Source organism: Ornithorhynchus anatinus, chromosome 21 (genome assembly GCF_004115215.2).
Source record: "Ornithorhynchus anatinus isolate Pmale09 chromosome 21, mOrnAna1.pri.v4, whole genome shotgun sequence".
Lineage (NCBI taxonomy): Eukaryota > Metazoa > Chordata > Mammalia > Monotremata > Ornithorhynchidae > Ornithorhynchus > Ornithorhynchus anatinus.
In genome coordinates this window covers 8,283,976-8,311,924 of record NC_041748.1, presented here as the reverse complement: position 1 = coordinate 8,311,924, position 27,949 = coordinate 8,283,976, and the positions used below count along the sequence as shown (strand labels likewise).

The window sequence follows — 27,949 nt, the reverse complement described above, 5'->3', positions numbered from 1 at the left end:
CTGCCTGGATCACTTTTCTATTAAAACATTCAGAACACATCACGCCACTCCTCAAAAAACTCCACTGCTTGCCCATCCACCTTCACATCAAACAAAAACTCCTTACCATTGGTTTTAAAGCACTCCACCACATCGTCCCCTCCTACTTCACCTCGCTTCTCTTCTTCTACAACCCAGCTTGCACACTTCACTCCTCTAGTGCTGATCTTCTCACTGTGCCTCAATTTTACCTATCTCGCCACCGACCCCTAGCCCACGTCTTGCCTCTGGCCTGGAAGGTCCTCCCTCTTCAAATCCGAGAGACAATTACTTTCCCTCGCTTCAAAACCTTATTGAAGGCACGTCTCCTCCAAGAGGCCTTCCCTGACTACGCGCCACCTTTCCTCATCTCCCACTCCCTTCTGCATCATCCTGACTTGTTCCCTTTGCTCTTTCCCACTCCAAGCCCCACAGTACTTATATACGTATTTGTAACTTTATTTGTATTTTTGTCTGTCTCCCCCAACGTAGACTGCAAGCTCGTTGTGGGAAGGGAATATATCTGCTTATTGTTGTACTCTCCCAAGCGCTTAATACAGTGCTCTGCACACAGTAAGCACTCAATAAATGCAATTGAATGAATGATATAGCCAGACCTATCATCATGAAAAGGTTCTAAGATTTCAATCAATTTCTCCAGCCAGTTTAATGTGGTGTAATGGTCCAGAACTTAGGATGTCTGACAGTGTGAAGTGCTTTTGTGAGATAGACAAAGAGGTTTAGGAGTTTTGGTGAATGCAGAGAAACTGGGAAGGTTGCCGGGGAGTGATGTGTTCTGAATAGCATTTTAGAAAGGTGATCCAGATGGCAAAATGCCAGATAAACTGAAGAGGGAAGAGACTTGATGAAATGGAGATCCAAAGGAGGCCATGGCTGTAGTCCAGCTGAAAAGTAGTGAGGGTTTCAATTTGGAAGATGGTTTTGATAGTAGAGAGAAAGGAGCAGGGTCTGGAAAATAATGCAGAGGATGTAGAAGCAGGATTTAGAGACAGACCAATTGTGGGAGGTGAAAGATAGAGAGGAGTTAAAGATGGCACTAGGGCCATCATTATGTGAATTCAACTGGGATTCATTCACAAAGAGATGGTGACTGAAACTATCTGAATGGATTGATTAGTTTTCTTTGAGAAAAAAGTGAGAAAAAAAGAGGGCCTCGAATGTGCCGAATTGTACATTCCAAGCGCTGAGTACGGTGCTCTGCACACAGTAAGCGCGTAAGCGCCCCATAAATACAATTGAATGAATGAATGAATGTCCTTCCCCATTGCCTACGACAGTTGTTTCGGACTTATAACTCCCTCCTGTCCCCCTGCCATTCCCATCTTTTCCCTCTAAGGACCTTGTGACGTACTTTATTGAGAAAGTTGAAGCCATCAGGCTTGAACTCCCTTAAATCTCCCTTCCTCCTCTTCAGTCCCTCTTTCCTCCTTCCCCCTCCATGGCTCTCCTATCTCTCCTAGCAGTATCTCAAGAGGAGATCTTCCACCTTTCAAAATCTATCTCCTCTTCCTGCGCCTCCAACGTCATTCCTTTACACCTTATCAAAACACTTGAACCCTTCCTTCTTCCTTCCCTGATTGTCATTTTCAACTGTTCTCTTTCCAGTGGTTCCTTTCCTACTGCTTTAAAAAATGCTTATGTACCCCCATCCAAGCTAAAGGTCCCTCCATTAACCCAGTGGCTCCCTCCAGTTATCACCCCATCTCGCCATTACCATTCCTCTCCAAACTCCTTGAATGAATTTTCTACACCCGCTGCCTCCACTTCCTCTCCTCCAGTTCTCTCCTTTACCCCCCAATCTGGCTTCTGCCCCCTTCATGGAAACAATAAAGGCCACCAATGATCTCCTTCTTGCTAATCCCTCAGTTTCTAATCCCTCAACCTCGTAAGTACCTTGGAGAGTGTGGACTACTGTAGACCTCCTCCTTCTCCTTGAAACATTATCTAACTTTGACTTTACTGACACTGTAGTCTCCTAGTTCTGCTCTATCTCTGTGGCTGTTCTTGGGTCTCTTTCCATCCTTTCATTCATTCAATCATATTTATTGAGCACTTACTGTGTGCAGAGCACTGTACTAAGCGCTTGGGAGTGCCTACCACTCTCAACTGTGGGCATCTGTCAGGATTCAGTTCTGGGTCCCCTTCTATTCTCCATCTACACCCACTCCCTTGGAGAACTCATTCACTCCCAAGGTTTCGACTACTATCTCTCTATGCTAATGATTCCCAAATCTACCCTTCAACCCTGATCTTTCCCCTTCTCTGAACTCTCGCATTTCCTCCTCCCTTCAGGACATCTCTTTTTAAATGTCCTGCTGACACCTTAAACTTAACGTGTCTGAAGCAGAACTCCTCATCTTCCCACTCAAACCCTGTCCTCCTTCTCTCTTCCCCGTCACTATAGACAATACCACTCTCCTCCCTGTGTCAGAAGCCCATTACCTTGGTATTTTCCTCGACTCAACTCTCTCATTCATGACCTACATGTTCAGTCACCAAATTCACACCATCTCTAAAATCTGCCCTATCCTCTCCGTCCAAACTGCTTCCATGCTTATCCTAGCACTTATCAAGCAAACGGTCATATCATTCAATCAGTGCTATTTGTTGAATGCTTACTGTGTACAAAGCGTTTGGGAAAGTACAGTACAACAGAATTCATTAATGTGATCCCTGCCCTCAAGAAGTTTACGTTCTGGAGGAGGAGCTTACAGTCTATATTTTCTGCCTTCACTACTACAACAGCCTCCACATTGACCACCCAGCTTCCTGCCTCTCCCCACTCCAATCCTTGCATCACTCTCCTGCCCAGACCATTTTTCTAAGAAAACGTTCAGTCCCTGTCTCCCCATTCCTCAGGAACCTCCAGTGGTTGCCCATCCACCTCCACATGAAACAGAAACTCGTTACCATTGACTTTAAAGCACTCAATCAGCTTTCCCTCTCCTACCTTAACTCACTGATTTCCTACTACTACTAATAATGGTATTTGTTAAGAACTTACTATGTGAGCACTCTTCTACCCCTAAGATTGCATATTTCTCTGGCCTAATACCAATTTATTCACTGTAGCTCAATCTCATCTATCTTCCTGCCTCCTCCTTGTGCTTGTTCTCAGCCTGGAACTCCCTACACTTCATATACCAAAAACCACCACTGTGCCCACTTTCAAAGCCTTACTAAAATCACATCTCTTCTAAGAGGGCTTCTCTTAGTCCACATTTTCACTATTCCCTCTCCCTTCTGCATGGCCTGTGCACTTGGATCTGTACCCTTTCAGCACATGATAATCACCCCACCCTCAGCCCTACAATATTTATGTACATATCCATCATTTATTTTAATGTCTGTCTCTCTCTTAAACTGTACGCTGTATGGGCAGGAAACCAGTCTACCAACTCTGCTGTACTGTACTCTCCCAAGTGCTTAGTATAGTGCTTAGTACACAGTAAGCATGCAATAAATACCATTGATTGAGAGACTGATTGATTGACATCCACTGAGAAAGGGCGAGAAGCAGATGGAGGTGTTAGCAAATATGCTTGAGAAAGAGTAGTCCTAGGAAGGGAACCCAGATCAGTAAATCCAAAACTTCTGAGCCTCCTTTCCACTCTCCTCTGGTGCTTCCCCTCTGCTTTCAAACAAATTCATATTTGCTACAGATGTCACATCTGACCCTTTGGGCTGTTTCCCCCGTGTCACTGACACACTATATTCAAAGATGGTATTTATTAAGCACTTGCCAATCATCACAGGGAGACCAGCATAATGCACTGCAACCAATAAAGGAGTGGTTCTTTTTGAGCAGATTCACATAAACATAAAGCGGCAAAAGCAAAAACAAAGCTAGCCCCCATAAACAATAATCTTGACAACTCAGCAAGAGACAATCTCTGGGTGTACTCAGTGTGTTAGGGGCTGTGGGTGCACACTGGTTTTTTAAGCTTTTCTGGGGATTTCATCATCTGGGACGTTCCCTTCTAGTATAAAGTACCACTGTTGCTATGCTGCAATCGTAGGACATATATAGATTCACATCAATTTTCCTGGATTTAAAGGAGACCTTAGTTTGCATGATATAGTATTTGATAACCTCCTGCTATCACCAAAATGAACCCTGCCCGGGATAACTCTGGATTATCCCTTTGTGACAGTAATCTCATCTCAGCGGGCACCAGGTTTACATTAAGCATCCCGAAGGCCAGGATAGCCTCTGGCTTCCTGTCTCACATTATGGGGAATGAAGACCCATCCTATGGGGTTGGCGAGGGCCCCCTCACCAGCCCTGGCTCTGGGGTACATTACCTGGGCAACTTCCCTCCTCCTGCCCAATGCTGTGGCAAAAAAGCCATTGTTATAACAGTGAGGAAAGGGACTATTTGTTTGTTGGGAGCGGCTCTGCCCAACTACTGATTTTAATGTCATCTTTATTTCAGTGCTGTTAATTTCTGATTGATAAAATTTAGGATTTGATCTTACTGTCTGTATTGTTTTGTTATTATTATTATAATTTTCTCTCTTCTAGGCATTTATTCTCCCCCATGACAATTATCAGCCTTTTTCAGTTTTTATTGTTTATGTATCTAGCCCCATATTTAGAACAGTGTTTAAAACATCATAAACACTATGCCATAATAATGATTATGAAAACAATAATAATAATAATTATGGTATTTGTTAAGCACTTATTATGTGCCCGGCACTTTACTAAGTGCTGTGGTGGATATTAGCAAATCAGGTTGAGCACAGTCCTTATCTTATGTAGGGCTCATAGACTCAATCCCCATTTTACAGGTGAGGTAACTGAATCACAGAGAGGTGAAGTGACTTGCCCAAAGTCACACAGCAGACAAATGGTAGAGCCTGAATTAGAACCCATGACCCTCTGATTCCTATGCCTGTGCTCTATCTACTACACCATGTTGTTTCTCAATAATAGTAATGATAATAATACTAGTAACTTAATCTGCAATTCACTCATATCCTTTCCATCTCTATAACCCTTCTACCACAATCTTTGGTCTCTAGACCGTGTCCACAGACCCCAATCTTTTGTGTTTTTCCTAGCCTCCCTATCAGACTTCCTATCAGGCAAGCCTCCCTTCCTCACCTCCCTCCCTCACTAGACACAAGAATCCGTGTCCTAAACAGCTCCCTTTCCAACAAACTCATATTATTCACCTCCTTATCTCATCTGATGCTCTCATTATGCCGCTCACTCCACTTCCACTTGTGCAGCTGAGTATTCCTGGTGGAAATTCAAAAGTCACATGGACTTGGCCTCACATTCTCCCTCTTATGCTATGCACTCTCCCTTTTGCAGCTGCTCAGTAACACTACTATGCCTATTTTGTTGACTCCCCCACCAATAATCAATGCACTTGAATCTGCGTCATGGATTCCTCTGTCCATTCAACTTTTGGACACTTGATATCTGCCCCACCCACAACCCCCCAGCACTTACGTGCATGTCTTTAAATTATACATAATTCATTATTTAATTATATTAATGTCTGTCTCCCCCAGGGTACATGTCTGCCAATTCTGCTGTGTTGTACTTTCCTGAGCACTTAATACAGTGCTCTGCTCATAGTAGGTGTTCAATAAGTATCACTGATGATGATGATGATAGTCCCCGCCAACTCTTCTGGGACTTCACCTTCGTTCTAAAACTTTGAGTTCTACCCCTAAATCCCAACAACTTCACAAACCATTTCATCCAAAAGATAGGGGTCATCAGATGCGAGTTCTCACAAGGTTAACTTGTGCTTCTGCATTGTTCCTCACCCCTTCCCAATTCCTCTTCCCTCTCAGCTGCCTCCCCGTTCTCAGAGCCTTAGGGTTGCCGTCTAACCCCCCTCCCTTCCCTAACTTTCCTCTCATTGCCAATAAGAGATCATCGTTTTCCCTTTCCCCCAAGCTCACAACCTTGGCAGGAGGTGGGTGGGGGGGGGCAGAGTTCAAGCTCTCATCACCTCCCCGATGGACTACTGTAACTCTGTTCTTTCTTTTCTCTTTCCTCTCTTCCAACTGTCATGAATACAGCTGCATACTTTGACTTTTTAAAACACTGACCAGAGACTCATCACATATCTCCAATGGTTACCTATCTCTTCTCAAACAAAACAAAGTTCTCCATCGAATGACTCTTTTTTTCCAGAATCCTACAATTTATGCTCCTTTGCTACCCAAGTAGATCTTCCGGCTGTACCGCACTTAATTCTCTCCCACTTTGGACACACTATTCACACCTTTCCCCCTCCCTGCAATATCCTTCCATCACCACCAAATCACTCCTGTCTCCTTCCTTCACTGCCCTTTTAAAGGGTCACAACTTCCAGAAGATACTCTCTGACTTCATGATCATGCTCTCCTTAGCCCTCAGGGCTGAATCCATTTACCTAGCTTTGCTGTGGGTCCAGTGCAAAGAGTCTTGGGAACCGGGAGACCTGGCTTTTAGTGCTGGCCCTGCAGGAATGAGATTACTTGCCCATCAGTGATAAGGATTTCAGGCTGAATAACCACCTAGGGCATTCTGGAAGGTGGGCAGACACAGCAGGTATCCTGGAAAGGAAATAAAACTTCCGGAGGTAGCCACCTTCTGAGCTAGGGCTCTATGACCCAGCATTGTCACTAGGCCACAGTTACCTGGCCCCTCACCTGGTTCTGAGTACACCAAGTGCTTAGTACAGTGCTCTGCACATAGTAAGCACTCAATAAATACTTCTGAATGAATGAATGAAAGAAAAAAACCTTTCCCTATTATTTGCAGTACCTCTGCTCTATCATGGGCAAATTCCCATTCATCCAGGACCTGTTCATTACCTGGTTCTGAGCGCACCGAGTGCTTAGTACAGTGCTCTGCACATAGTAAACTCTCAATAAATACTATTGAATGAATGGATAAAAAAAAAACAAACCCTTCCCTATTATTTGCAGACCCCCTGCTCTATCATGGGCAAATTCCCATTCATCCAGGACCTGTTCCTGGCCTACTCCCTGCTATTTCTTCCTACAGTATTTATTCAAACATCATATTTATTAGGCACTTACTGTGTGCAGAACACTGTACTAAGTGCTTGGGAAAGTACAGTGCAACACTAAAGAGTGACAATCCCTGCCCATAATGAGCTCATAGTTTTCCTCTTCACTCCTGGTCCAAACTCTGTTCACACCCTGACTAGACTATTTTGTTAGCCACCTAGCTGCTCTCCCTGCCTCCAGCCTCTCCTGCCTCCAATCTGTATTGAACCCTATTGTACAGATCATCCTCCTGAAGCATTGCTAGGAACACACCTCTCTATTCCATAAAAACCTATGATGAGTTTCCGTTTTCCTCCATTTCAAGCAAATACTCCTCTCAGTCAGCTTCCAGACTCTCCAAAGGTCTCAATCTTACATATCTGCTCTCTTCACCTGCTATTCCCCAGATTATTCTTTTTGTTCCTTCCATGTAGCCTTTCAACTGCTTCTAAGTCTGGACTACCCCCATCCTCCCACTCACGCTTGTCCTCAGGCCTGGGATTCCCTTCTTCCTCAAATCTGACAGACCACGGCTATTCCCCTCTTTAAAAAGCTCCTTCAACAATACTTCTCCAGTCAATTCTCACACTCCACTTCGTATGAACCCTTTAACCACCTCTGGCATATGTGCATATATGTTTCTTTATAGTATACATTCAATTACTCATAAATCAATCAATAATAATTACTCTACTTGCAAAGCACCCTGCTAAATTCTTCAGAGATTACAATAGATGTAAGAGACATGATTTTTGCCCAGAGGAAGTTAAAATTGAATGTGAGAGACAGGCAGAAAGTTAGTATAAGTAGCTAAATAGTAGAACATGTAAATCAAAGTACACAAAAATGCAATGAGAGGTTCTGAGTGCAAAACTGCTAAGGTGATAGTTGGGAGGAGGTAACCTATGGAATAGAAAAATTAATAATAATAATAATAATGTTGGTATTTGTTAAGCGCTTACTATGTGCAGAGCACTGTTCTAAGCGCTGGGGTAGACACAGGGGAATCAGGTTGCCCCACGTGGGGCTGACAGTCTTAATCCCCATTTTACAGATGAGGTCACTGAGGCACAGAGAAGTTAAGTGACTTGCCCACAGTCACACAGCTGACAAGTGGCAGAGCTGGGATTCGAACTCATGAGCCCTGACTCCAAAGCCCGTGCTCTTTCCACTATGCCACGCTGCTTCTCAATAACTGGGGAAAGATTCCTGAAGGAGGTGGGATCCAGGAAGACATCAAAAATAAAAATAAAATAAAATAGGGAAAGCTGAGGTCTGGCAGATGTGAAGGGAGAGGAAGTCACTGTTCCTTCTTGCCACTGCTGAAACCTGATTCAGTCTGTTTCCTTTGTCACTCCACTCTCTTCTTCATTTTATAATAATAATAATGTTGGTATTTGTTAAGCGCTTACTATGTGCCGAGCACTGTTCTAAGCGCTGGGGTAGACATAGGGGAATCAGGTTGTCCCACGTGGGCTCACAGTTTTCATCCCCATTTTACAGATGAGGGAACTGAGGCACAGAGAAGTTAAGTGACTTGCCCACAGTCACACAGCCGACAAGTGGCAGAGCTGGGATTCGAACTCATGAGCCCTGACTCCAAAGCCCGTGCTCTTTCCACTGAGCCACGCTGCTTCTCCCATTCTCTCAGATTCCTCCAGAAAGAAAGAAGAGATGACTACTACAGAAAGAAATAGAGTGGAATAAATAAATTGAAAAAAAATACTTCCTAAGGGAGACATCAGGAAAATGGGGATTAGTTGGGGAATGCCTTCTGGAGGAGGGAATTTTTCATTGGAGGCTTTGAAAGTGGGAAAGGGTAGGCCGAGGCCTATTTGAAGTGGGGAGGGAGCTCCATGCAGGGTTGGGTTTGCATACTGGATCAGAGGTAGGAAAATCAAGAGCAAGGTACAAGTAATATGCTAGCTTGGGAAAAGTGATAAGTAGAAGCCTGGGTGAAATAGAGGAGAGCGGAAAAATAAGGAAGGCAACAACTAGGTGTCTTTTGTTTGATCCGTAGAGAAACGGGTAGCTATTGTAGATTTCTAAAATGGTGAATACAGAATGGGAGATAAGATGAAGGCAGACTAAAAAAGAGGCTGATTCAGGAATCCAGGCAGGAGGTGACAAGGATTTGGATGGGGTTTTGGTGCCTGTAAAGGTGGAGAGGAAGAGGTAGGAAAACTGGATAATGAAAGCGTGCAAACATTTTTAGATTAAAATGTAGAGTGCTCAGGGAAGAAGCTATGCAATTCTTTATTTGAAGCCAGAGTGCATTTCTTTGCAAATTAAGAAGTGGTAAATCAATCAGTATATTTTATTGAACACTCAGTGTGGGCAGAGCACTAGATTAAGCACCTGGGGAGAGTCCAGTAGTATTAGTAAACATGATCCTTACCCTTGAAGGACTTGTGCACACGATAGGCATTTTTCTATTTTCCATCTGTGAAACACTCTGTTTTGATTAAACAGTGGCAAAATCCATAAAGATTTTTCTTCCCGAGAAATCATCCTGCAGGGGGAAATACCTTTCTAAAAATAATTTAGCTCTCGTCCAAGCCATGTTTTCTTAGAATAGACCACAAAACTGCAGCTTGAATTTTTGTATTCACCATAGGAATCTTTATGTTAAAAATGAATACCAAGTTCTTCTGGATATATCAGATATAGGAGGTTTGTTGAATGCAGTATTTACTTCGGAATAAAGTTTTCTCTTTTTAATGGAACTTGCCTCATAACTTTTATCTTTATTTTTGAGTATTATTTGTTATCCTAACTATACAAAATTAATGTCCGAAAATCAAGATAATGCTGTTCTCCAACACAGTGCAGTGGGGTTTTTTTTGTATTTTTTTTCCGTTAAGCACTTGCTATATGCCACTCACTGTTCTAAGAGCCGGGGTAGATATAAAGTAGTCAGCTAGGAGACAGTCCCTGTCCTGCATGGGACTCACAATCTAAGTAGGAAAGAGAACTGGAGAACTGAGTCATGGAGAAGTTAAGTGACTTGCCCAAAGTCACACAGCAAGCATTTGGCCGAACTGGGATTAATAATAATATTAATAATGATAATAATAGTATTTGTTAAGCACTTACTATGTGCTAAGCACTGTTCTAAGCACCAGGGTAGATACAAGGTAATCAGGTTGTCCAACGTGGGGCTCCCAGTCTTAATCCCCAGATGAGGATTTTACAGATGAGGTTACTGAGGCACAGAGAAGTTAAGCAACGTCTCCTTCCCCAGGTGGGATAGGGACTTTGTCCAACCTTATTAACTTGTATCTATTCCAGGCCTTAGGATATTGCTTGGGACATAGTAAGAATCATTAAAAAAAATGGGAGAGGTATGACCTGGGGAGAGTTGAGGCGGGGGGCTGGTCGGGGTGAGGAATAGGGGAAGACCCATGAAGGATCAAGTGACAATGCAGTTGAGTTGTGGGGAGAAAACGTGGACTTCACTACAAAGGGATAGAGTATCAGGGAATCTAGGAAGGCACGATAGCTTGAGCCTAGAAGTCAAGGTGAAGAAGGAGGATCAAATTCAGCCAAATTCAGGGTGAAGAAAAGTGGGCGAAGTAGGTGATTAGAATTTTATGAACTTCAGAAACCAGATGACCCAATTTTAGGAGCAATCCCATGCCCTTCCATCAGCTCAGGGGGAGGTCTGGGCATTTTGGAAATAAAAATGCAGTATTCTTTGGCGATTTCTATAACTAGAAGCTCCCTGTGTTTAAGGTTTATTGAAACCGATACTTTACATTCCTCCAATAATTGGAGGAACCCTGGCTAGTAATTAACCTATAACTTCTGCCATTTGAATTTGACACTTGGAAAGGCAGCGGTGTTGATTCAGACGAAACTCAGCCTCTCAATTTTCAGTCTGTTTTCTTGAAGGCATGTGAACTGAAGATAGAGAAAGGGATTGGTATTGTCGAAAAATAATGTAACAACCTTACTTTTAATATGTAGTTTGCAGAACTGGCAACATATTTATACCCTCCTCAAATAATAACCTTTAAAAACACAATTATGACTAATAATAGTGATATTACTAAAGTGCTTACTCTGAACCAAACTCTATACCAAGCTCTGGGGTAGATACAAGATTATCTGGTTAGATACAGTCCCTGGCCCCATGGGACTAAAAGGGAAGGAAGTAGGTATTTATTCCTCATTTGACCGGTGAGGAAACTGATGCCCAGGGAAGTGAAATGACTTGCCCAAGATCACTCAGTGGGTAAGTGGCAGAGCCAAGATTAGAACCTAGGTCCTCTGACTCCCAGGCTCTTTCCATTAGGGCATGCTGCTTCTCACTGTACTTTTAAACATGGCTTAAGCCTGTATTTCAAAATCAGAAACTGAACATTAGTCCTGAGCAGTTAGGAGTCTGATATCAACACATAAACCTGAAGCAGCATAGCTTAGTGGAAAGAGCACGAAACTGGGAGTCAGAGGATCTGGGTTCTAATTTCAACTACGCCACGTGTCTGCTGGGTGACCTTGGACAAATCACTTAACTTCTCTGTGCCTCAGTTTCCTCAACTATAAAATGGACATTTAATCCTACTCCCTCCTACTTAGACTACTTAGAGAAGCAGTGTGGCACAGTGGAAAGAGCATGGGCTTTGGAGTCAGGGCTCAGCTTGTCAGCTGTGTGACTGTGGGCAAGTCACTTAACTTCTCTGTGCCTCAGTTCCCTCATCTGTAAAATGGGGATTAAGACTGTGAGCCCCACGTGGGACAACCTGATTCCCCTGTGTTTACCCCAGCGCTTAGAACAGTGCTCGGCACATAGTAAGCGCTTAACAAATACCAACATTATTATTATTATTATTAGACTGGTAAACCCCATTTAGGACAAGAACTGTGTCCAACCTGATTAACTTGCATCTACCCAGCACTTGGGAAAGTGCTTGACACATAGTAAACACTTAACAAATATAATAATAATAATAGTAGCGATAATAAATGGTGATAAACTTCAGTCCAGTCATAAAGGCATTGGGACCAAGAACTGGCATGAAGGAATTGATTATGGTGCTAGTGGTTTGTTCAGGATTGCTCTATCTAACTCGTTCCTGTAAACCTTACTCTCACTAGCAGAGTAAGTGAGCAGGGATGGGGCACCCTGTAAAGTACATAAGAAGAATAAATGGAATTTTTATGCAGAATTATAAGAATTATGTTCTCAGAAGCAAAATTTGAGGTTCTGTTAGTGCTACCTTTTCTACTCTCAATCCCATATATTGAGCACATACTGTGTGCAGAGCACTTGGGAGAGTACACTGTGACAATATAACAGACCCATTCCCTGCCCACAATGAGCTTACAGTCTAGAGGGAGAGACAGACATTAATATAAATAAATAAGTTACGGATATGTACATAAGTGCTGTGGATCTGGGGTGTAGGGGGTGTGAATACCGGGTGCAAATCAGGGCTAAGCAGAGAGGAGTGGGAGAAAAGGAAATGAGGACTTAGGGAAGACTTCTTAGTGGAAATGTGTCTTCAATAAGGCTTTGAAGGAGGGGAGAGTAATTGTCTGAAGAGGGAGGGTATTCCAGGCCAGAGGCAGGACTTGGGCGAGGGTTTGGTGGTGAGATAGATGAGATCGGGGTCCATTGAGTAGGCTGGCACTACTACTCACTTAAACTTTGTAAAAACTTTGGCAGTCACTGAAGCTAGCCCCACACGCCGAAGGAGTAGGTAGGAGAAACTGTAGAAGTTACCTAAAGAGGAGGAAACTCACTCTTGGGGACCTCTTCCCTGAGGGATAGCTAAAAGCCATCCTAATCCTCCTTGATCTCTCAGCTGCCTTTGGAATTATGGACCACCCCCTTCTCCTTGAAATGTTTTCCAAACTCGGCTTCACTGACACTGTCCTCTCCTGGTTCTCCTCCTATCTCTCCGGCCACTCATTTTCAGTTTCTTTCCTGGGCTCCTCCTCTGCCTTCCACCCTCAAATCGAAGTCCCTCAAGGCTCTGTTCTGGATCCCCTTCTGTTCTCCATGTACACCCACTCCCATTGAGAACTCATTTGCTCCCAAGGCTTCAACTACTACCTCTATGTCGTTGATTCCCAAATCTACCTCTCCAGACCTGATCACTGTTCTTCTCTGCAGTCTCACATTTCTTCCTGCCTTCAGGAGAACTCAGTCTAAACATGTCCAGAACAGAATTCTCATCTTCCCACTCAAACCCTGTCCTCCCCAAGACTTTCTCGTCACTGTAGACACTGTAGACAACATCACTATCCTCCCTGCCTCACAAATCCGTAACCCTGGCATCCTCGACTCATCTTTCCCATTCAGTCTGTCACCAAATCCTGTTGGTTTTACCTTCACAATATTACTAAAATCCACCCTTTCTTCTCCATTCAAACTGTTACTATGCTGATCCAGGCATTCATTCATTCATTCAATCATATTTATTGAGTGCTAACTGTGTGCAAAGCACTGTACTAAGTGCTTGGGAGAGTACAGCATAACAACAGACACATTCGTGTCCACGGTGAGCTCACAGTCTAGAGGGGATGACAGACATTAATATAAATAAAAAATATCTATATAAATAAATAAATTACATATATATACATATGTGCTCTAGTGATTGGGAGGGAGGGTGAATGAAGGAGCAAGTAAGAATGGTGTAGAAGGGAGTGGGAAAATAAGAGAGGAGATCTTAGTCAAGGAAGGTTTCTTGGAGATGTGCTTTCAATAAGGCTTTGACATGGGAGAGAGCAATTATCTCCCTGATATGAGGAGGGAGGGCATTCCAGGCCAGAGGCAGGATGTGGGCGAGAGCTCGGCAGTGAGATAGACAAGATCGAGGAACAGTGAGAAGGTAAGCATTAGGGGAACTAAGTGTGCAGGCTGGGTTGTAGTAGGAGAGTAGTAAGGTGAGGCATGAGGGGGCAAGATAATTAATTGCTTTAAAGCCAATAGTGAAGAATTTTTGTTTGATGTGGAAGTGGATGGGCAACCACTGGAGTTTCTTGAGGAGTGGGGAAACATGGTCTGAACATTTTTGAAGGAAAATTATATGGGCAGCAGAATGGAGCATGGACTGGAGTTGGGAGACACAGGAGACAGGGAAGTCACAAGGAGGCTGATACAGTGCGAGGTAGGAAAAGTGCTTGCATTGATATGGTAGTAGTTTGGATGTAGAGGAAGGGGCGGATTTTGGTGACGTTAGCACTGATCATATCCCATCTATTACTACTGCATCAGCCTCTTTACTTACTTCCTTGCCTTCTGTTTCTCCCCACTCCAATCCTTACTTAACTCTGCTGCCCATATCATTTAAAAAAAAAATTCAATCCATATCTCTCCTCCTTCAAGAACCTCCAGTGGTTGCCCACCCACCTCTGCATCAGACAGAAACTCTTTAACATTGACTTTAAAACAGTCAGCTGGTTCTCTTCTACCTCACCCTGGCTGATTTGCTATTATAACCCAGTCTGTACTTTTCTCTCATTTACTCACCATAACTTAATCTCATCTATCTTGCCACTCACCTGGAACCCCACCCACCCCATTCTATATAGCCAGATCACCACACTCCCCAACTTCAAAGCCTTATGAAAATCACAGTTCCACCAAGAGATTTTTTTTTAAATGGTATTTGTTAAGAACTTGCTATGTGTCAAGCACCTTTCTAAGCACTGATATAAAAGTTAATATCAGGAGCGACAAAGTCCCTGTCCCACCTGGAGCTCATAGTCTAAGTAGGAAGGAGATCAGGTATTGAACCCCCATTTTACAGTTGAGAATACTGAGGTACAGAGAGTGAGGTGACTTGCCAAAGGTCACAGAGCAGGCAAGTGGCAGAGCCAAGATTAGAACCCAGGCTCTCTGACTCCCAGGGCCATGTTCTTGGTCCTACTGCTTCCCTGATTAAGTCCTCTTTCCTCCTATTCTCTTTCCCTTCTGCATCCCCTATGTACTTGGATCTGTTTCTTTTAAGCACATGATAATCACCCCACCCTCAGTCCCTCAGCACTTATGTACAACTGTTAATTATTTAAGTATATTAAAGTTTAAAGTCTATCTCCCCCTCTGGATTGTAAATTCCTTGTGGGCAGGAAAAGTGTCTACCAACTTGGTTGTACTATAATCTCCCAAGCACTTAGTACAGTGTTTCGCACACAGTACATGCTCAATAAATATCATTGATTTAAATAATAATAATGGTACTTGTTAAGTGCTTTCTATGTGCCAAGCACTGCTCTAAGCACTGGGGTACCCCAGCTTGACACAGTGCTTGACACAAAGTAAGTGCTTAACAAATACCATCATCATTATTATTATTAATAATGAATACCTGTCCCATGTGGGGCTCACACTCTTAATCCCCATTTTACAGATGAGGTAACTGAGGAGCAGAGAAGTTAAGTGGCTTGCCCAAGGTCACACAGCAGACAACTGATTGACTATACCCAGAGCCTTGGCCATCACAGGGGAGGATTGGGAAAGGAGGAGGGTAGTTAGTTGGGGTAGAAGCTCTCCAACCATTTTGGGTCAGAAGGCTTTGGGATGGGATCCTGGAGGGTCAGGACATGCAGAAGATTTGGAGATACTATTCTGGAGGGAGAGGTGGCAGGAGAAAGGTTCTCCAAGTTTTGGGAGGTAGCAATTAGGATCTCAGAATAATAATGTTGATGATGAGCAATTAGGATCTCAGAATAATAATGATGATGATGATGATGATCATCATCATCATAATTATAGCATTTACAGTATTTGTTAATCATTTACTATTTGCTAATTAGTGGGGTAGATACAAGATAATCAGGTTGGACACAGTCTCTGTACCACATGAGTCAAAATACGAAGGAGAACAGTTATCAAGTTTAACAGATAATTATTATTATCATTATTATGGTATTTATTAAGCACTTACTATTTGCCAGGCACTGTTTTAAGCGCTGGAGTAGATACAGGCAATCCTCCCCTGTGATGGCCAAGGCTCTGGTTATAATCAATTAATAAATCTATTGAGCACTGTATTAAGTGTTTAGGAGATTATAATACAACCGAGTTGGTAGACATGTTTCCTGCCCTCAAGGAGCAGATGAGAAAATCAAGACATAGGGAAGTTAAGGTCACACAGCAGGCAGGTGGCAGAGCTGGGATTAAAATCCAGGTCCTCTGCCTCCAAGATGTGTGCCTTTTCTACTGGACTACACTACTTCTCCAACTAACACGGCTCCTACCCCAAGGAGAGGAAGTGGCCTGGCAGATCTGCCCTAGTGCCCATAAATCTGGAGAACAGATTTCAGAGGGTGTAAACTTGGGAATTGAGACATCCCGACAGAAAAGGGGAAAGGACCAGAAAAGCATGTGCACCAGGACACTTTCAGGAGAGTAGAAAGGGTCCTGGGGAAGGAATTTAGTACAAAGCACTGAATAAATACCATTGATGATGATGGGATAGGGAATTTGTTTTGGATAGGAATTCTGATCAATCAGTGGTATTTACTGAGCACTTACTGGGTGTAGTAAGTGTTTGGGAGAGCACAACTCAGTTTGTAGACACATTCCCTGCCCACAAGTTGATCCATTATGAAATTAATCCATTGAAAATACTTTCATTTCATCTCTTAAAAGCCTCTATGTCTTTACACATTACGGACTTGGGGAACTCTCCAGTGATGGTGAATGGTGATGGTGAGCTGAGGGAGCAGAAAGGAGAAAAGACTCCCCAAGAAGTAAGTGGGTGCTTTAGGACCCACTGGACATTACTGGGAGTCCGGGCTCTCCTGATGGTCCCAGAGTCTATTTCAGGTGTGATTTAGGAATGAGGAGTCTTTGGCATGTCACATAAGCCCTGCTCAAGCACAGCCTTTTTTTTTACCATATGTTCATTATTACAAGTGTAATTCATCTGGTGGAATCCCAGGGCTCCTAAGAAACAAGCTGACATACCATTTAAGCCACCTGTTGGGTGTGCTTTCCCCAAACTGAAATCTAGCAGGTTGTGGGGTAAACCACAGTAATGGTTTAACTAATCACTAAAGCATAGGATAAGTTTATCCCAATAAAAATGCAGAGGAATTTAAGGCAAAGCAGAACACAGTTACTCAAGCTCGATTCATGCCAAGACACCTGGGCTAAAACTTTCATTCTTGAGAAACGTGTCATAGCATTCCTAATGAATACAAGTTGTTTCCCTTCATCTTATAGACACTGCCTCCAATGGCATCGTTAACACTTCACTAGGTCATTGGTTCAGGATTGATCCACTGGGAAGAGTCCCACCCTAGGAATTCCTTAGTGTGGAAAATTCCTGGGGTGGGAATTCCTTAGTTTTTTTCCACACTGATGGAACTACATCTAGTCCTGTTTGGCTCCCAGGATTTGAGAATCAACTAAACTAGCTTCAAGCCAGACCTCAGAAACCAGATGATGCTGGAGTTTTGGGGGGAGCAAAAATCCTCTAGACTATAAACTCGTTGTGGGCAGGGAATATTATCTTTTATTGTTGTATTGTACTTTCCCAAGCACTTAATACAGTGCTCTGCATATGGTAACTGTTCAGTAAATAAATATGCCACAAATATTTTTTCAACAGTGGCATTTTATCAAGATATCATAAAGAGGTAGTATTTATCTTGGAGTAGAGACTGATGAATGCCAATAATGGTTTCATGCATGCGACATATACATCGAAGCACAGTTAGCGTCAGCCACTGAGGCCAGACTAGAAGATGTTGGTTTGGTTTGAGAGAAAATAATCTGAAAGGGTGAGCAAGTAATAGCCCTTGCAAAATGACATGGTAGTATTTGAAAGGGTTCATTTACTCATCTGCCTAGATGCTTCAGGCAGTTTCCTGAGGGAAACCTGCAGGCGATTCTGATGTGAAGCTTGGGATGCTTAGGGTGTGAGAGTGCCTGAGGGGATTTAAGATTGTGAGCCCAAGAAGAATGTTAGTTCACAGATTGTGAGCCAAAGGGGCAAGATGAAAGAGGACTAAGGAAGGAATAGCCAGGGATTATTTTTGGCTCCACCACTTCTCTGCTGTGTGACCTGGGGCAAGTCAGTTTACTTCTCTGTGCCTCAGTTCCCTCATCTGTAAAATGGGGATGGAGACTGTGAGCCCCATGTAGGACAGGGACTGTGTTAACCTGATTTGCTTGTATCCACCCCAGTACAGTTCCTGGCACACAGAGTATAGCTAAACAAATACCACGATGAATATTATTATCATTACTGTGCACTGGGATAATTCCTAGGAGGATTAATCTCTAGGAGAAAAATGCAGAGAGACAGGAAGGAGCTAGAACAGAAGGTGATCTTCAGCGAACAGGATAGGACCATAGGAACTATAAGAACAAAAGAGCAAGCAAACAGGCAAACAAAGAGAGGGAGTTGTGGATCACAACAGGGAACCATAAAGAGAACCCTTACTCACACAGATGGTATTTATTGAGCACCTTCTGAGGCCTAAGTACTCTACCAAGAGTTTAGCAGACACAAGACATGCTTTCTCTGCCCTCAAAGATCTTTCATTCATTCATTCATTCATTCATTCATTCATTCATATTTATTGAGTGCTTATTGTGTGCAGAGCACTGTACTAAGCACTTAGGAGCGTTCAATACAACAATAAACAGACACATTCCCTGCTCACAAAGAGCTTACAGTCTAGAGGAAGGGGAGACAGACATTAATATAATAAATAAGTTACAGATATATACATAAGTGCTGTGGGGCTGCGAGTGGGGGAAGAACAATTGGGACAAGTCAGGATGACACAGAAGGGAGTGGAAGAAAAGGAAAGGAGCACTTAGTCAGGGAAGGCCTCTTGGAGGAGATGGGCCTTCAATGAGGCTTTGAAAAAGGGGAGAGTAACTGTCTGTTGGAATTGAGGAAGGAGTGTGTTCCTGATCAGAGGCAGAATTTGGGCTTGGAGTCGGCAGTGAGAGAGATGAGATTAAGGCACAGTGAGAAGGCTGATATTAGAGGAGCAAAGTGTGCGGGCTGGGTAGTAGTAAGAGAGTAGTGAGGTGAGATGGGAGGGGGCAAGGTGATTGACTGCATTAAAGCCAATGGAGAAGAGTTTTTGTTTGATTTTGAGGAGTGGGGAAATATGTCCTGAATATTTCTGTAGAAAAATGATTGGGGCAGCAGAGTGAAGAATGGACTGGAGTGGGAAGAGACACAAGGCTGGGAAGTTGGTAAGGAGGCTGATGCAGTAGTCCAGGCAGGATAAGATGAGTGATTGTTTTAACATAGTAGCAGTTTGGATGGAAAGAAAAGGTCAGATTTTAGTGATGTTGTGAAAGTGGGACTGACAGGATTTAGTGCTGAATTAAATACATGAGTTGAGTGAGAGAGAGGAGTCAAGGATAATGCCAAGGTTACAGGCTTGTGAGACAGGAAAGTTGGTGGTGCCATCTACAGTGATGGGAAAGTCAGGGGAAGGACAGGGTTTGGGTGGGAAGATAAGTAGTTCTGTTTTGGACATGTTCAGCTTGAGGTGACTGGAGGGCATGCAAGTAGAGATGTCTTGAAGGCAGGAGGAAATGTGAGACTGCAGAGAGGGAAAGAGATCAGGACTGGAGATGTAGATTTGGGTATCATCTGCATAGAGGTGGTAGTTGAAGCCTTGGGAGCGAATGAGTTCTCCAAGGGAGTGGGTGTAGATGGAGAATAGAAAAATCCAACAATATAATGGGGGAGATAGACAGAGAAACATATTTACAAATGATATGAGCAGGAGGACAAACAGAAAGTAATACAAATATATCAGGATGAAATAGTTGAATGAACAATTTCATATATAAAACAATATATAGAAATGTTATACAGAAATAAAGAAAAATATACATATGTAAGTAAGTGTGGAGGATAAGAATAGTGTACATTAGTGCTAAGGAGAAGGCACAGTGGCTTAGTGGAAAGACCCCAGGCTTGAGAGTTAGAGGTCATGGGCTAATCCCGCCTCTGCCACTTGTCAGCCGTGTGACTTTGGGCAAGTCACCTCACTTCTCTGTGCCTCAGTTACCTCATCTTAAAAATGGGGATGAAGCCTGTGAACCCCACCTAGGACACCCTCATTACCTTGTATCTACCCCAGTGCTTAGAACAGTGCTTGGCACCTAGTAAGTGCTTAACAAATACCACCATTATCATTATTATTATTATTATTAACTCAGCACTGAGAACAGTGCTTGGTACATAGTAAGCGCTTAACAAATACCATCATCATTATTATTATTATTATTATTAAGTGTTGGATGTAATTGGGGATGGCTTCCTGGAAGAGGTGAGGTTTTAGAAGGGTTTGAAGATGGGGAAAGTGGCTGCCTGATTAACTGGGGAGAGAGAACCAAGCTTGAATACAGTGTGATTTAGGGTACTTTGTGGGAGAGATGAGAGCAACAACATATGGTTAGAAGGTGAGCAAGAGTGGAGTAAAGAGTTCAGACTAAGAGCTATGCTATGTTTTTCTGGGGAATATGAAATTTTAACTTCATCTGTGAAGGTTTTATGTCAATCTTTCCTTCTTTATGGTCTTTTCACCTGGTGGTAGAAGATTTTTATTAATTGACTTGTTATATTTATTTAAGTGAATATAGATAATAAACTCATCTCTAGACTGTAAAATCTTTGTAGGCAGGGAATGTATCTGTATTGTACTCTCCCAAGAGCTTAGTAAGTGCTCTGCTCAAAGTAAGCCCTCAGTAAATATGATTGACTGACTGGAAAATATTGCCGGAAAGCAGCTCAACTTGGCAAGTGTTTTAAGCAAACAATTGTCTTAATTGGCATTCCAAACTCTTTTGACAGAATTTTAAATTTTGCAAACCAGATAAGCTTTCCTGAATCTCACTGAATGAGGGTCCATTTGCTTGCATTCAGTCTCTTCTCTTTAATACATTCAATCAATTGTATTTATTGAGCACCTACTGTATACAGAGCACTGAAACTAAGTGCTTGGAAAGTATAGTTCGGCAATAGCTAAAGACAATCCCTACCTAACAATGGGCTCACAGTCTAGAATTACTGTGGTATTTTGTGGTATTTATTCATTCATTCATTCATTCATTCAATAGTATTTATTGAGCGCTTACTATGTGCAGAGCACTGTACTAAGTGCTTGGGATGAACAAGTCGGCAACAGATAGAGACAGTCCCTGCCGTTTGACGGGCTTACAGTCTAATCGGGGGAGACGGACAGACAAGAACAATGGCAATAAATAGAGTCAAGGGGAAGAACATCTCGTAAAAACCGATGGCAACTAAATAGAATCAAGGCGATGTACAATTCATTAACAAAATAAATAGGGGAACAAAAATATATACAGTTGAGCGGACGAGTACAGTGCTGTGGGAATGGGAAGGGAGAGGTGGAGGAGCAGAGGGAAAAGGGGAAAAAGAGGGTTTAGCTGCGGAGAGGTAAAGGGGGGATGGCAGAGGGAGTAGAGGGAGAAGAGGAGCTCAGTCTGGGAACGCCTCTTGGAAGAGGTGAGTTTTAAGTAGGGTTTTGAAGAGGGAAAGAGAATCAGTTTGGCGGAGGTGAGGAGGGAGGGCATTCCAGGACCGCGGGAGGACGTGACCCGGGGGTCGACGGTGGGATAGGCGAGACCGAGGGACGGTGAGGAGGTGGGCGGCAGGGGAGCGGAGCGTGCGGGGTGGGTGGTAGAAAGAGAGAAGGGAGGAGAGGTAGGAAGGGGCAAGGTGATGGAGAGCCTTGAAGCCTAGAGTGAGGAGTTTTTGTTTGGAGCGGAGGTTGATAGGCAACCACTGGAGGTGTTTAAGAAGGGGAGTGACATGCCCAGATCGTTTCTGCAGGAAGATGAGCCGGGCAGCGGAGTGAAGAATAGACTGGAGTGGGGCGAGAGAGGAGGAAGGGAGGTCAGAGAGAAGGCTGACACAATAGTCTAGCCGGGATATAACGAGAGCCCGTAACAGTAAGGTAGCCGTTTGGGTGGAGAGGAAAGGGCGGATCTTGGCGATATTGTAGAGGTGAAACCAGCAGGTCTTGGTAACGGATAGGATGTGTGGGGTGAACGAGAGAGACGAGTCAAGGATGACACCAAGATTGCGGGCCTGAGAGACGGGAAGGATGGTCGTGCCATCAACGGTGATAGAGAAGTCTGGGAGAGGACCGGGTTTGGGAGGGAAGATGAGGAGCTCAGTCTTGCTCATGTTGAGTTTTATTAAACACTTACTATGTGTCAAGTGCTCCTAATGATAATAATAATAAAAATAATGATGATGGCATTTGTTAAGCGCTTACAATGTACAAAGCACTGTTCTCAGCAATGGGGAGGGTACAGGTGATCAAGTTGTCCAGGAGGGGTTCACAATCTTCATCCCCGTTTTACAGATGAGGTAACTGAGGCCCAGAGAAGTTAGGTAACTTGCCCAAAGTCACACAGCTGACAAGCGGCGGAACCGGGATTAGAACCCAAGACCTCTGACTCCCAAGTCCAGGCTCTTTCCACTAAGCCAAACTGCTTACAGAAAGGTGTAGCCTAGAGAATATAGAGACACAATAATAATAATAATAATAATAATTTTGGTATTTGTTAAGTACTTACTTTGTGCCAGGCACTGTACTAAGTGCTGGAATGGATTAGTGCTGGGGTGGATTCACACAAATTGGATTGGACACTGTCCCTGTCCCACATGGGACTCACAGTCTTAATCCCTGCTTTACAGATGAGTTAACTGAGGCCCAAAGAAGTGAAGTGACTTGTTCAAGGCCACACAGCAGACAAGTGGCAGAGCGGCATTAGAAACCATGACTTTCTGACTCCCAGGCCCCTGCTCTATCCACTATACCATGCTGCTTCCAAGCTTTCTCTAAATCAGCCACCTTTAATCCTATTCCCCCCCTAGAGGTCTCAGTACATCGCCGCTGGTCCAGGTATAGAGCATGGGCTGCTTACTTGGGTGGGGTTTTAAACATATCCACCATTTGCATAAACCCACCCCTGACTGACACAGTCAGCTCCCCTTGGACCTCCTGAAGATGCTCCCAGGGGAGCGAGCCCTCATTGGCCCCCTTGCTGTCAGTCAGGTTCTGTGGTTTCTCACTGGTGGTTGAGCAGGAAGTTGGTTTCATCGCTCTTAGTACCTCCTCCAGTGGTCCATTGATCTCCACCTCATGGCCTGATGCACCATCTTGGCATCTGGTGGAGGGGTAGGGAGGCACCCCTGAAATACCAAGGTGTTGGGGAAGCACAGGGGGCGAGGGTCAATCCCAAGCTGCACTAGGGCAGGCATTGGAGGTGACCTGTGGAGGCATTAGCTCCAGGAGATGCAGCAGGCTGTGCTTCGGGGCAGGGGTGGGGGAACAAACCATGGCATCTCGCACTGGGATGTGTGTGGAAAGGTGGTGGTAGTTTTGGACTATTGGAGCCGGTCCCACAGTGGAGCCAGGCCCTGGGACTAGTAGGGGGTGGGAAGGGGGCACCGTGCACAGGCATGGAGTCACCTGAAAATTGCAGAGATGCTCCCACGTGGCAATGGCTTGGGCTCTTGGGGTATGCCACAGGTGAGAAGTGAGTATAGGTGAAGGAGAGGGGTGGCATCAGCTCCACAGTGATGACCACTCCGAGCCCCACCCCACGCTGTGGACCGTGGAGATGATAACGTGGCTCGGCTCCCTCCCCAGCCCCCTAAAAACATGGAGCTCAACCCAGAACATGGTTTGGAGCAGGGGGAAAAAACAACAACAAACCTCCGTGGCCACTCAGGGATGCCTAGCATCGACCGAGTTTCTATGTTTGGGGCTCCATGGTGGTAACAGCCCGGAATTCACCTCTCTGCCATGGTCCTCAAGCCTGGGGAGGACAGGAGTTACACCAAGTACTGTACTAAGCACTGGGACAAATACAAGATAAACAGGTCTAACACAGTCCCTGTCCCCCATGGGGGCTAACAGTTTAAATGGGAGGGAGAACAGGTATTGAATCCCCATTTTACAAATGAGAAAGCTGATGCACAGAGAAGTTAAGTGAGTAGCGTAAAGCAATATAAGGCTAGATCTGATCTCTTCACATCTACCCTATCCTTGACGCTATCTCTGCTGAGCCATTCCTCTCCATTCTCCCCCATGGAATACCCTCCCCACTCCTCATCAGAGTTCCATTTTTCTCCCTTAAAATTCCTTCCAACTGTCTAACCACAAGCTGTCCTGGCCACATCACCATGGAGGGCTCACAGTAGGAGCGAACAGAGGGAGCAGCATGGCTCAATGGAAAGCGCACAGGCCTGGGAGTCCAAGGACCTGGGTTCTAATCCCATCTCTGCCAGTTGCCTGCTGTGTGATTTGGGGCAAATCATTTAACTTCCCTGTGCCCTAGCTTCCTCATCTGTAAAATAGGGATTCAATGCCTGGTCTCCACCCTACTTAAACTGTGAGCCCCATGTGGGACAGGGACTGTCTCTATCCTGCTTAACTTGTAAAGTAAGTGCTTAAAAAATACAATAATCAATCAATCAATAGTATTTACTGAACGCTTACTATGTGAATAGCACTATACTAAGCACTTGGGAGAGTACAATATAACAGACTTGGTAGTCACATTCCCTGCCCACAACAAACCTGACTAAAGTCACACAGGCAAGTGGTGGAGACAGGATTAGAACCCAGGTCCTCTGACTCCCTGACCTGTGTTGGTTCCACTAGCCCATTTTGCTTCCCAAATCCTAAGACTTTCATTTATAGATTCATTCGTAGAATTTACAGGGAACTGTTCTTTATTAAAGATGAGGACGATATTTTAGATTTCTTAAATACCTTCATGAATTGTATTTCCTGGATTCCCATTCATTAATGCAACTCATTCAAATAAACTACACTCTCAGTATAAACGAACAGTTTGGTGAATCTCATTTTTACATTGTCCCCGTTTACCCTTATTTGGTAAGCCTCTTTATAGTCACTTCAAATTCAGGCTTGCTTATTATGTGTATAGTCTGATGGCATTTGTTTGATGTAAAAATCAAAGTCTTGAAATTGATTAGATCATGATAACGGATGCATCCAGCCTAGCACTGGATTTCCTCAAGGGTCAGTTCTTGGCCCTCTTCTGTTCTCCATTTACACTCACTCCCTTGGTGAACTCATTTGCTCTCACAGCTTTGACTACCATCTCTACGCAGATGACATGCAGATCTACATCTCTGCCCCGTCCTCTCCCCTTCCCTTCAGGCTCGCATCTCCTCCTGCCTCCAGGATGTCTCCACCTGGATGTTGGCCTGCCACCTAAAACTCAACATGAGCAAGACTGAGCTCCTCATCTTCCCTCCCAAGCCCGGTCCTCTCCCAGACTTCCCTATCACCGTGGATGGCATGACCATCCTTCCCGTCTCTCGGGCCTGCAATGTCGGTGTCATCTTTGACTTGTCTCTCTCGTTCACCCCACACATCCTATCTGTTACCAAGACCTGCCAGTCTCACCTTTACAATATCGCCAAGATCCGCCCTTTCCTCTCCACCCAAACGGCTACCTTACTACTACAGGTTCTTGTTATATCCCGGCTAGACTACTGTGTCAGCCTTCTCTCTATCTCCCTTCCTCCCCTCTCACCCCGCTCCAGTCTATTCTTCACTCCGCTGCCCGGCTCATCTTCCTGCAGAAACGATCTGGGCATGTCACTCCCCTTCTTAAACACCTCCAGTGGTTGCCTATCAACCTCCGCTCCAAACAAAAACTCCTCACTCTAGGCTTCAAGGCTCTCCATCACCTTGCCCCTTCCTACCTCTCCTCCCTTCTCTCTTTCTACTGCCCATCCTGCACGCTCCGCTCCTCTGCCGCCCACCTCCTCACCATCCCTCGGTCTCGCCTATCACACCGTCGACCCCCGGGTCACGTCCTCCCGCGGTCCTGGAATGCCCTCCCTCCTCACCTCCGCCAAACTGATTCTCTTTCCCTCTTCAAAACCCTACTTAAAACTCACCTCTTCCAAGAGTCGTTCCCAGACTGAGCTCCTCTTCTCCCTCTACTCCCTCTGCCATCCCCCCTTTACCTCTCCGCAGCTAAACCCTCTTTTTCCCCTTTTCCCTCTGCTCCTCCACCTCTCCCTTCCCATTCCCACAGCACTGTACTCGTCTGCTCAACTGTATATATTTTCGTTACCCTATTTATTTTGTTTATTTTGTTTAATGAGATGTACATCACCCTGATTCTATCTAGTTGCCATTGTTTTTATGAGATGTTCTTCCCCGTGACTCTATTTATTGCCATCATTCTTGTCTGCCTGTCTCCCCCGATTAGACTGTAAGCCCATCAGACGGCAGGGACTGTCTCTATCTGTTGCCGACTTGTTCATTCCAAGCACTTAGTACAGTACTCTGCACATAGTAAGCGCTCAATAAATACTATTGAATGAATGAATGAATAGCACTCGTGTAGTTCAAATACTGAGTCTGACAAATGGGTTGAAATCTGGCTTCCAACTTGGAAGTGGGAAACTCCTTTCACCAGAGCAATTAGATGGAAAATCAATGTTTAGCAGAAGGTTTCTCTCTTCACAGACCTTAGAATGGTGCTTGGCACAGAGTAAGCGCTTAACAAACACCATTGTTATTATTATACATTAGGTAGCCAAATAATCTTCATGGACAATTGCCACTGGTTCAGCTGAACAGCCTACAATTTGAGAGCTGATCTCAAGGAAGGCTTAATTCCCTGGAAAACAATCCCAATCTGGTCTGAGCCTGCTAAAAATGCCCAAACAGCAACGATGGTTACAGTGTTTGGGGGCGTGGGAATGTCTGAGCCTAAGGCTTTCCTACTTTTGCTTTGAAAAAAGGAGCAATGGAAAAGATGACAAATCAATGTACTTGACTCTTTTGTTTAACTGGGTCTCCATCGAAAAAGATGATTGAAACCGTATGTTATTTTGCTTTTCAAATGCAGCTTACCACAGGCACCTTGGATGGCAACCTCCAGTTGTTCCTACCTACCGCCGGCTTGTCTGTGAACCCTGGCCAGGATGCTTCGAAAGAATAACTCGCTGGGAGTGAGGCAGAGCCATTCACCAGGAATTGGGCAAGTTGGCAGAAGATTTTTTTAGTTGCCTCATGACCTTTTTGCCCTTAGGTGTGTCTCTTAGGCTCTCTGTTTCCCTCCAAGATCACAGGTGACTCCAGTCTCAGAAAGTGATGCCTGTCAAACTGGGAAAATACAAGTGACAGAATATGCAAAAGCAGTTAATAACTTGTCCTGTGATTTGGAATCTTTTAAAATGGAAATTGCACAAATGCTAAACCCAACTAAGTCATTTAGATTCTGTAAAAGATTACACACTTTTCCTTCTAATGGCAACGTAAAATTGAATATTGACCGCTGGGTCAGCTTGCTGGGGAAGACTTAATTTTTTCTCCATAAAAACCGTCAATCTCTGCTTTCCTTCTTTTAAATCTGCTCTTATCCTTTCTCTTTTAAAAATGAAAATGTGAATAGCTGTTAGGAGAGATGCTGCTTAGGGATAAAATGAACAGTTCAATTTTGGTGTTCCAGAGGTGCATTATTCTTTTCTGTTAACCTCTTGGTACCCTCAGTGTCAGGTTTGGTTTTCAAAAATAAACTGGAATTATTCTTGACTGTTTCTTGCTTTATTTTGATGCGAGATCCCGAGTATACAGATAGTCCGTTTCCGGTGTTTGAAAGGCAAAGGTGTGTGGAAATCTCCTATATTAAACAAAGTCTGACATATGCACTCACCATCAGAAACTAAAACAGATTAAAGGCTCTTAATGAATCCATTCAAGGCAAATACTTAAGGCAAAATTGAAGAAGATTAAAAAGCAATTAATAATCGTGGGGTAGAATATGAGGTATCTCTTCCGTTGTAGAGCACTGCAACATTGCCAATATGTTTCAAAACAAAGTCAGGAAGGGAAAGTACTTTAATCCACATCA

The 27,949-nt window shown here is 44.0% G+C and overlaps 1 protein-coding gene across 2 annotated transcripts in view; it reads left to right on the top strand.

The window, feature by feature from the left end:
• WDR27 (WD repeat domain 27) overlaps window positions 1-27,630 on the top strand; it is a 286,735-nt gene extending 259,105 nt beyond the window's left edge. The window contains exon 26 of one of the 2 annotated variants that reach the window (XR_005661263.1): window positions 26,945-26,989. Coding sequence is in view for 1 of the 2 variants with exons in the window: in XM_029048637.2 (XP_028904470.1) it covers window positions 26,945-27,037 (93 nt within the window). In the remaining variant the exon portion in view is untranslated. Of the gene's footprint in view, window positions 1-26,944 lie in introns of both variants that reach the window. The other variant, XM_029048637.2, reaches the window with a different exon arrangement.
• Window positions 27,631-27,949: the final 319 nt, after the last annotated feature.